Raw genomic sequence first — 11,782 nt, 5'->3', positions numbered from 1 at the left:
ATGGGATCATGGGAAAGTTCAATAAAATCCATGAAGTACCACCTACGGCGTGTAGCAGGAACTGCAAGTCTGACATACGAAGAGTTGAACACGTTACTCATTCAAATTGAAGCCATTCTAAATCCAAGACCATTGACAGCAATTTCTGACGATCCTACAGATCCAATGTATCTCAGTCCAGGACATTTTTTGATGGGAGATACACTTCTCAGCCTTCCGGAACCAGATCTACTGGACGCACCAATCAACAGGCTAGGCAGATGGCAACGGATTCAACAAATGAAGCAGCATATTTGGAAACGTTGGTCAAGGGATTACCTCAACCAGTTACAACAAAGAAGAAAATGGAAGTCAGCTCAGCCTAATCTACAACCGGGCATGGTCGTATTGTTAAAGGAAGACAATGTTCCTCTTCAAGTGTGGAAGTTAGGTGTCATTGAAGAAGTTCATCCGGGCAGTGATAATTTAGTACGAGTGGCAACTGTGAAGTGTAAAAGTGGCTTTTTTCGGCGCAGTGTTGCTAAATTAATTCCTTTGCCCCTAGAATATTAATTGATTGTGTCCAATCAAGGAGGGGGAGGATGGATAAGCTTGCATATGTGCATTATTTTTATTCATATTAGTTTCATTTTTTTGGTATATAGTTTAGTGGTTTAGTGAATTCTTTGTGATTCTTTTAGTGATTTTTCTGGTGAGTTTTAGTGAGTCGTGTTGGCATTGGCTGGCAACATTGCTTTCAGTGTGCTATTCAAGTTGGGTCTGTGCATTCGACAATGTGCTGTGAAGTGCAACTAGGCAAACATATTCATTCATAGGTTTAGAAAAACATATTTATTCATAGTTTTTAGAGAAACACTCATCTTCATTAATATACAAGATTTACATATTGTTAACGATGTTTTAGAGTGCTACTCAGTTTATGTGTGACCGAAAACAAAGTATGATGGTTAGCAAGCAACCATGTGGTTTAGCAGCAAGCAAGCAACAATTACTGCGGAAAGAAATTAAGATAAGTAATTCATTGTACTAATATTTAAGTATTATATCAATCATTATATTAACATATGAACAAAGCATGTTACATTTATCATATCCACGCATGTACACTTGAACAAGAATTGAAGCAAGTAACATCTAAATTATTCGTTAAGTCTTATTTCTCGATCCTCCATGATATCTGGGTAAATCAGTAATATGGGTTTAATCATACAGTTCATTAGCTGTGGTTGTGATATGAGTGATTTGTAAATAAAGTACATAAACATGTCACCCCTTTATACATCATCAATTATTATTATTATTATTATTATTATTATTATTATTATTATTATTATTATTATTATTATTATTATTATTATTATTATTAACTTAAAGAGCACATTCAATTGAGAGTGGTTTAGCATACCTGGTAAGGAAATATTCTGAATCACCGTAGTGGCAAACCGGCAGATTGAAAATTTAAACAGTAGCAGGAAAAAATAAAGTCTGCTAAAGAAAATCACACGAAACGTAGAGGCCGCGGTGGCTCAGTGATACAGTATTCACCTCTGATGCTTCAGGATCCCTGATTCGATCCCAGCTCGCATCAAGTGAACTTTGTGTTAGCCAAACACCGTGTTTTAGGGTTTTCTCAGGGTTCTCCGGTTCTTCACACTTTCCTCATTCCACCATTTCATTCATTTCTCAGCATTAACCTAGCCGGCGAATTCCCTGCTTTTATTCGACATTTTATTTCTTCATAAATATAGTTTTGGTCTGTTAATATTGATCCTAGATATTTGAAACTATTCACTTTATCGAAAGTATTGTTTGATATTTCAACGCATCTATAACTTGCAGTATTACGATCTCGACAGACTTCCATGTATTTGATTTTCTCTGCACTTATTTCTAAACCTAAGTCCCTGCAAGCTGAGTTGAGTTGAGGTGATTTTGAGTTTAACGTCCCTTTCAGCAGCGAGGCTATATGGGACGGGACTTACTGATTAAAGTGGGATCCGAACCACATGAGCTCACGCCGGGACTGTCCCTTCAAGCGTTTATTGGGACCTCTGCATTTCTTTCAATTGTTTTCCTTTCATTCCCTATTAAATTCATATCATCCGTATACGCCATAACTTGGTGAATAGCATTCTGCTTTAAACTCTGGTTGCTACCTTTGATTTTCATTACAGCGTACTCCAGAAGAAAGTTGAGTAATAAGTTTATTTAATTTCATTGTTTTACGAGATAGCGAAAAACTGTTTTTTGTATAGTATTGATGTCTAAAGAAAAGATTCCGTCTCTGCCTTTCTCCCTTTATTGCAGATGGAAATTGTGTAAACCTGGGACGTAAAATTAAAAGAAAATTATATGGCTTAGAAGTCTACCGTAGTTCCAATATATGAAACGAAGGTAATATTATTGGTAATGATATGAATCTGGGTGGAAATTGTATTTCTAGTTACAACATACTAGGTAAGTGAAGGAATCTCAGAGAGTTAGCCTGTTAAAGAGTCAGACAGATGTTAGAGTGAAATATTAAATCATTAATAAGTCTCTGTTCATATTTCTAACTGTTAGAGAAGATATTTTAGAGAATATTCCCTACATTAGAAAGTAATAAAATGAAATCTTCGAAAGACGGAAATCGATGGGACATGAATATTTGTCTGTAAGTAAGAAGTGTCCGTTACAGAGAGGCTATACAAGTTTAGATTATTTGCTGCTCATCCAGTAATTTTATGGGGCATAGAATGTGTTAGTTATAGGTCTCACCAGGTTATAGGCAATGGAAATATAAGCTTCTATCGAAGTATTGTAAACGAGTGTTCGAATTATTAAGGAAATGGAAGGAAATCCCTCTCTGTTAAGAGACAAACGTATCCTTGGGTGCTGTGTTTATATAGGTTCATTACTAAATTCTTGTGTGATAATTTTCTCCTTAGGCACAAGTTACATTGTATAACAGTCCATGATTCGGTTATTGACTAATAAAAGTAAACGTAATCCATTAACAATGTTCAACTTTACTATTAAATACTGGTAATGTAGACAGAACTAATTAATCATTATGGTTTATGAATGTGTTGGGTAAAAAAATCTTCAATACATAATTGTCTGGAAACTAGTTTCGGATCGGAATTTAGTTATAATTGCTGAATCAGTTAAAGGCATCAATAGAAGATTTATTTCTAGATTGCAGAAAGTACTTCCTATGCCAAATAAATATTTGGTAAGAATAACTCCTGTCTATCATGAAGAGGCCACTAAACTGGAGATAAAAGCAAACTGCCCATATTCTTATCTGAGAGTGGCTGTAAAAGTGAGGGCTCTTTCCCACAATAATACATATATATTTGCCGAGAAAAAATGTTTTCCCATATTATGGAAGGGTCCCATTTGATAGGTGTCCCTTGAGAGATGTGTCACTGTATTATAAAGAGACGTTAATAGAGTGGGTGGGATGGAATATACAAGTAAGATTTAGAAGTCAATTCTGCACATTCTCCTTCTAGGTATTTTAATTTTGTTTACATATGATACTAAGTTCTTACAAGTAAACGTCACGTTTGGGTGAATCGAATTGCTGCCCGAGACATATGTGATAGAGAAGTACTAACAAGGGACATGTTTCGGTTCGAAGGCGAGGATCAACATAAAACTTGGTAGACATATACAGGGCTAGGTACTGATCACTATAGAGGGAGTCATTCCCATGTAAAAGTCGTTTTCTGCTATCAGCGCTCCCTATCCTTCGAAACACTAGCAGTTAGATTCTGCGTTATAGGCACTGAGTGAAGAGCAGTTAGGTGTGTCAGTGTGTGGTAGTAAGCTCCAATTAGTATTAGGTGTGGTAGTAAGTATGGAAAAATGGTTGACATGAACTCTTTTCCTGTAGTTAAACTGTTAAAAAAGCAAACTAAAGTGCAAAATTATGGATCAAACGTCAGTTGGAGCGGATGATGAGTCAATTGAGACATTTTGTGCACTTTAAGAATCAGTGAGTACGAAAATGAATTAGAAATGATACACAAATCGACACTCTAGAGCTATTATGAAGAAAATGGCAGGACACAGGAAGACATCTATGATAGCAGTTCAGAACGGGAATAAGACAGTATTCCATAGCGGGAACAAGACAGTACTCAAAGCGAATACGACGTATCTCCAGCACGAAACTGAAAAGTACAGATGTTTTTTGCAGTTTATGGAAGAGAAAATCCGGAGTATCTACAAAGATTATCATGAAGGAGGGTACAACTAGTATAGGAAGCTTCTGGAACGACATAAGAAAATTATTTCATTAAATAACTGCAAAAATATTTGGATTATGGATACGCGCTGTGTACGAACTTTGTTTCATTCAAAGGGAATCGGGAAATGAAACTCCAAACAGTGAAATGTGAAGTCATCAGAGAGCATGATGTATCAGTATATTACTGGCATTTACAGTGCTGGGTTTTCCAAGCAGCAAAAGAAGTTGGCTTATCGGAGTTCAAAATGTCACCGACTTTCATTCAAAATCTTTAGAAACAAGCAAGAATTATATTACGAATAATTCATAATATCTGTAGAATGTCGATGTGTGTATCATTTCTAATGCATTTTCGTACTCACTGATAATTACATTGCACAAGAATGTCGGAAATGACTCATCTTTCACTCCAACTGACGTCTGAACCCTTAAATATGCGCGTTAGTTTGCCTTTTAACAGTTCGAATACATGAAGGCGGTTAATGCCAACAGCCCGTCCTATTTTTGTACACAGTCTACCACACCTAACACTAATTGGTTACTACCACTCACTAACGCACATGACTGATCTTCACTCAGCGCCTACAACGCGGAATTTAACTGCTAGTGTTTCGAAGGATAGGTGGCGCTGTCAGCAGAAAACGAATTTTGCACGGGAATGACTCCCCCTACAGTGGTCCGTATTTAGTCCTGTATATGTCTACCAAATTTTATATTGATCCTCGCGTTCGAACCGAAACATGCCCCTTGTAAGTGTGCTCAATATATCAGGAAGTTATAAGTGCAAATATCAAAGGGTTTAGAAGATACAGTTAGTAGAAGATCACATGGAGGTATATGTTATACTCTATTTCAGTACGTGATCTTATGATCACTGGTGACATTCCAGCTGGCAATGTCCTCAGTGCGTTTCATAATCACTTCGAGAAGAAATTGAATTCGTGCCGGATGTTGAGGGAGAAAGGAAAAGTAAGATCAGAACAACAGTGGGATATGTGAGTGCAACATCTCATTCCTACATGATAATACCGGTTGTGTCCATGGAAGGAGAAATTCTGGGTCCCAATTAAGTTCTGCTGGTTGAACTAAACGGTAGGTTCCTTGTAGTACAGCCAGCCGATCCGGCTAGTGTAATCTTAATCTCATTTGCTGGTAAAACAGTGAATATGAAAAAGCAAAATCTTAAGACTTGCTCTTCGGATGTCATGTGGAAAAGCATTCCAAGAGATAGGAAAAGAGTCCTCCTGTTATTTTATTCATGGCCTGGAAACAAAGTCGACAGTAACAGGAAGTAAAGTGAATATTTGGCATCATGTGAGGTTCATACAAATTCAGTCGGTCACAATTTACCAGTTCAGTGCTCTTCTTTTTTGAAACATGATTCGATTCGTTTTCCCTAAGGCTGGATACTTGAATGAGGAGCCTGAAAGTTGAATCATGCGTTACAATTACTGTCTTCACAGAAGTGTGAGCGACAAATGTTTCAAGTGCGACTTGTTTGCGTTTGTCAGGTGTACTCACTGTAAACAGAGTATTTGTGCGAGGCATACATTCTTTTCTGAACTGCATATTGATTTTAGTAATTGAAAACTTTTCTACACAATAACAAAACTACTTCGGATTTGCAAAACAACTTTCTCTTTTGTTTCAGCAATTAAATATTCTGGAAACACGAACATAATCTACTTTAGAGGAAATAATACGTATAAGACTTGTCCCTTATGTTTTGGACTGCGTATTACAACTATAACATGTACCTCCCTGTGACGTTTTAGTGGCTGTATTTCCTTAATCGTTTGAGCTTAAACTTCCGTGACATATTGAGCACACTTAGTACTACTCCATCATACATGTCTCGGGCGGAAACTCGGTTCACCCAAACGCGAAGTTTACTTGTTATTATAGCTTGCTAATTTGAAGTCAACAGCACCTTGTTTGGAAAAGAGTTTTGTAGCGTTTCAGTATTCTTTTGCACTTTAGTGTACATTGTATATAAATAAGTAAGATGTGTATCGGATGGAGGCTAGCTTCATGGGAAGGACGGTGGTACCGATTTTGCGATGGCGCCATACTAGTTGATCAGAGAGGGAAGTGTATCGAAACAAAAACTTACCTTCTTGAGATTATTCAATCTATGAAACTATGTACCACATACACTAATAACAACAGTCACAAATAATTTAAAACACTGAACACTAATTTTGCAGGGTATCAAAGTACTGTTTCAGTATGATGTTTGATTACAGAAGACAGCTGTAAAGCAGCTGTAACTTCAGGTTTGCTATGAATGGGAAGGCGTACCTGCCAATTGATCGCTTGCCCGAAAACACTTAGTACCGATACTGTCAAAATTGATTGCTTGTGTTGTAATGTTCTTTTCCGACACCAATGCCATGTGAGACAGAGCTATGCGTTTCAAGCAATGAAAACAATACTTATTAATTGCCCACGAGTCGAGCTTAGACAGAATTTGCTTGATTACGAGATCACAGAAACAGGTGTACTTTTCGAGACGACATATTACTTTCATAACGCCTTTTCGAGAAGAGAGCCTAAAATCTCGTTTCATATGCAATTACACTCAGGAGTTCTATTCGATGTTTTATCTCCATCTGAAATCATACCCAACAACACCAAGATGATCTACTACATAACTAGAAAAGTACACTTCAACTCTCGAAAGTTATAAGTTTAAAAATAGTCAATAATATTTGAGGAAGAATAAGGTATGTATTTTTGATTTTCAATATTTATCTTTCTTTTCAAGTATAAACAAGTGCAAGAGTCCATCATCTGCACGACCCAGAAAGCGAAGCAGATCCACAGCTCGACCAAGTCCATGCTTATCTTCTTTATCGACATTTACAGCATTGTGCACAACGAATTCGTCCCCAGGGGCCGTACCGAAAGTAGCTAGTTCTACTACTAGTTTTCAAGGCGTCTGAGGGAAAACATTCGGGTAAACTGGCCAAATCTGTGTAAGAAACTGTCTGCTCCACGACGACAATCCACCCTCTCACAGTGTTCTTTTCACATATGAGTTTCTCATCAGAAATAAGATGATCACATTTCCACACCCAGGTCTTTTACCAGATTTGGCTCTTCAGACATCGCCATCTCCCTGAAGCTGAATATATAGCTCAAAGATTACCGCCTGGGTAACATTGCAACTATCCAGCGCGAATTGCAGACGGTACCCACATGCTCAAAAAATTTCGTGTATACTGAAATCCACGATTTTTAGAATGTATTTCATTTTCCTTAAGTTTATGGGTAAAATTCAGTTATTAGTAAGTGGAGATAATAGAAAGCAATCCATCTAATGAGATATTTCCAAAAAATATAATAAAATAATAACAGTGTAAGGAAAAAACAAAATTATGCAGGGTTTCGTGTATACTGGCAATCATGCTTTCGAGGGGTCTTTGCAGTAACAGAGCACGATTTCGCAGGGAATTTCAGAATTTGCAGACGGAGAGTTGATCAAGGAACTGGGAGATCGAGTAAAATATAGCATTTGTTGGTTTAAAACTAGTGTCTAGATTGCCTGCCAAATATAAATTGGGTTCTGCAACCATGATGTCGTACGGAAATATAGAAACAAACAGGAGAACTCTTGAGTTTTTCGAGTTTCTGCAACTGTTTGTGGTTGAAATTATTTGAAATGATATCTTTAAGTTTTACGTTCTACGGTTATGAAGGCTAGGCTAAAGGGGACGGTCATGATGAGAAATGAATGAAATGGTGGAATGAAGAAAGTGGGAGACAAAACTGGAGAACCTCCTAGGAAATCCATGCGCACGATGCTTGTCCACAACAAAGTTCACTTGGCACGAGCTGGGATCGAACCAAGGACCCCATGCATCAGAGGTGAACGCTCTATCACTGAGTCACCGCGGCCCCTGTGAAATTATTTATAGGAGAGAGGGGCTACTTTGTGAAAACTTGATAACCAACACATATGTTGAAATTTGCCGGCTTTTCGTGAAATATTGCTTATTCTTTCTTTCAAGCTTTCCAAAGATATTTTTCTTGTAGGCTAGTTGCAATCACCCAAGGGCAAGCGGGGAGATTCACACCTAGTTTAAGTTCCTATTTCAGGAAAACTTAAGTCAACAAGAACAACAACAACAATACTACTACTACTACTACTACTACTACTACTACTACTACTAATAATAATAATAATAATAATAATAATAATAATAATAATAATAATAATAATAATAATCTTAAAAGCTTTCTGGGCTTAGTGCAGTGGCACAATTCCAGGAATTTAAAACAATTTGTTTCCTTCTCATGAAAGTGTAGATGGACTTAACCCCTGTTGCTTTTAATATACGAAGAAACTGTCAAACTGTCAAACGATAAGTAACATACAATGCTCTAAGCAACATCATGCAATATAGCCTTCATATCTAGGTTGTCTAAAGAGCACTTGTTTTAGCACAGCAAGGAAGAAAACAGAAAATGCTCAGATTTAATCTATGTAGAGAGTTCGCTTTTGTTTGTGTATGTGTTAGACCCTAACACAGGCACTCACACAGAAAAAAACAGAAGGAGAAAGAACGGCAGCAGTCTGTCTTTGTGAGACTTCAACTCACGTAACTTCCAAACAGTGATATCCTAGTTGAAGTATTAAAGGTCAAATCATTGTCAAGGTTTTATAGCGTTGTATTAGTAGCTAATCAAAATACTAGTTTCCAAGCTTCTCAACTATATGTATAAAGTAAACCATTCGAAAAGTCATATCGGTGCAATAGCTGAGAACGGTTAATCAGCCCTTTTAAGGGCTACATTTGAAATTCCAAAATGTAAAATTATTATACAAATTAACATGAATCTATATTAATTAATTGGATGAACTGTAATTTATCTTGTTTCCATTATTCAAAGATATCAGTGATGATGAGCTTAAATCAAAAGAGTCAACGTGATGGATAATGGGATATAACATTCAAACATAAATTATTCATTGCACCTTTGGAAAATTCAAGGTAGCTAATAAAACTCTAACTGACCAAAGCACTGTGTACATTTTAAGATTATATATTTGAGTTACAGTTTAGGCTATGTAACACAGCCTTCCTTAGACATATTATGAGAGAAATATCCAATTTCTATTTCTAAATTGGATATTTCTCTCATAATGTGTCTAAGGAAGGCTATGTTACATAGCCGAAAATGTAACACAAATATCTAATCTTAAAATATATACACTGCTTTGGTCAGTTGGAGTTTTATTAGCAACATTCAAACACTCTTAGTTACACACAGGTAGTTGAACGGTGTGTTAAATTCGTGACATATACATCAGGAAAAGCATGCGAAGCTGAGATTAGAGATAATTTTATATGATCGACTCCCTTGTGAAGGTCGACTATGCTTAATTTAATTCATAAATAAGATTTCAAAGTGCCTTCAGATAAGTCTGATTCAAAACGGAGATGTTCAATTGTTCAACATAAGTTTCTTGCATGTGCGAATCTTCAAACGAAAGCTTAGTTTTGTCAATAAAAAATCTGTTTATAAATATTACTAATGGTTTAAAATAATTTGCTTTTCTGTATTTAAACATACATTGATTAAAAAATACAAAAAAATGTAAATTGCTAGTTTTTTTTTTTTGAGCAAGGATAAGAATGGCGAAAGAAGCCTTGAGGAGGAAGAAAATAATATTTCGTCTAACCTTGAATAAAGAGTTGAGAAAAAGACTCATATAATTCTTCGTGTAGAGTGTTGTAATGTATGGGTCAGAAACATATGCATTACATAAAAATGATTAGAAACTATGGGAAGCTTTCGAAATGTGGGTGTGGAGAAGAATGAAAAAAATTAGCTGGGTCGAGCGAAAAACGAATGATAGAATGCCAGAAATGGTGGGGAAGAAAATAACAATTTTAGATATTATTAAGAAGAGGAAGAGAAATTGGTTGGGAAATTGACTAAGAAGGGACTGTATTATGAGGGACGTGCTGGACCGTGTGGAGGCAGAAAACAGAGGGAGGAAGAGAAGTAGAATACAATTAATGGACGATATCAAAAGAGAAATATATATTGACAAAACCAAGTATCTCAAATGACCCCCAACATTATAGCAGGGACATTCGGCAACAAAATGCTTTTTACTTTATGTCTCTGTACGCAATAGAAGTTATTTTAGAAGCTTTTCTTTCATACACTACAAACTATTAAAAATCATTTAAATTTCCCGCGGTACGGAGAAGCGTAGAGCCTGCTGGCCGGCTTAAGAAATACCCTCACATTGGGTGGTATGTCAAAACTCTTATAACCTCTATTAACACTGACAGACACAACCGTATTCACTAATCGTTCTATATGAAGTTAAAATAGAAAGGAAGAATAATAGGGGATAGAGATGGAAGAACCAATGTATAGTTGCAAGTTCGGAAATATTTCAACTATGAAGATTGTGTACGGTGGACCACAGAAATTCTTGATGTACAAAGTCCGCGAGGTAGGCAACCCAACTAACGCCTGCTCCAAGACTAACTACGCCTGGTAGTAGCTAGCACAGCAGCATGAAGTTACCCCCAACTGTTAAAAGCACAAATCCTAAACAGTGCTTTTGTGCAGAAGTGGAGCCAAACGCTGTCTAACGAAATGACAAAGGGAGTTTTTGGATACTTGTACTCACAGTACTTCTTGTTTGTATGATATTCAGATAAAACTATACACAGCCTCTTGAAAAAATATACGGATAACAGAGGCGCTGATGAGAAGATAACAGTCGGGGAACTTAGTTAATCTTATAATTAACTCAAAATGAGGATTATATAAACAAGTTTACTTAGTTCAAATAACTATACATATCCGCGTATCAAATAATATACGGATAGATTATGCGGTATATACAGTAGGTTATTTTTTTAAATAACTCAAAGTTTTGCGCTGAGTTTTGAAACTATTAACAATAGTCCTACCTGCAAATCAATTAAAAGTATGGATGGATCATTTGGGGGAAAGAATCCAACCCCCAATGAAAATTTTGGGTGTCTAACAGGGCGTGAGCTCCTAGGTTCCGGCGCTACTGATTCATACGTAATATACTTCGAAAAAAGAAATTGTTGATTTCATTATTCGTTAAATAATTTTTTTAAATGCTAACTATTGGCAATTTATTTGTAATGGAGATCTTATCCGTATTAAAGTAGGCCTATTTCCCATTAACGTGCAAATATAACTTAGGGTTCATGATTTGAATAATATTTATGAAATTTTACACATTAAGACACAAAGTAAAAAGGGAAGAATATAGTGTCAATAAACAACAACTTAAAAATGCACGAAATTAACGGATAATACCATAGAGCCAGTGATAGAATTAACTTTGCAACTCGTTTCCTCCATTCATTTTTCTTGCTTTATTTTCAAGATCACTGAATTTCTCGACTGGAGATTATCTTTAATTTAGCAGCATCCAACTGGAGCTCAGCCTTGTAAATGAGACATATTAAAAAGGGAAAACAGCGAACACAGGAATCGAACCAGGGCCGCTAGATTAGTAAACTCCAACTCTAACCA

The 11,782-nt window shown here is 36.3% G+C and overlaps 1 protein-coding gene across 1 annotated transcript; it reads left to right on the top strand.

Annotated features, from left to right (window-relative positions):
* On the top strand, positions 1 to 552 carry LOC145692334 (uncharacterized). The gene has a single exon (XM_081767631.1). It carries the CDS (start codon positions 1 to 3, stop codon positions 550 to 552), a length of 552 nt encoding a protein of 183 aa, XP_081623757.1.
* The last annotated feature ends 11,230 nt before the right edge of the window (positions 553 to 11,782 follow it).

Source organism: Thermobia domestica, chromosome 8, assembly GCF_964235325.1.
Source record: "Thermobia domestica chromosome 8, izTheDome1.hap1.1, whole genome shotgun sequence".
Taxonomy (NCBI): domain Eukaryota; kingdom Metazoa; phylum Arthropoda; class Insecta; order Zygentoma; family Lepismatidae; genus Thermobia; species Thermobia domestica.
The sequence above is the reverse complement of the archived record's forward strand: the minus strand, read 5'-3'. Positions and strand labels throughout refer to the sequence as shown.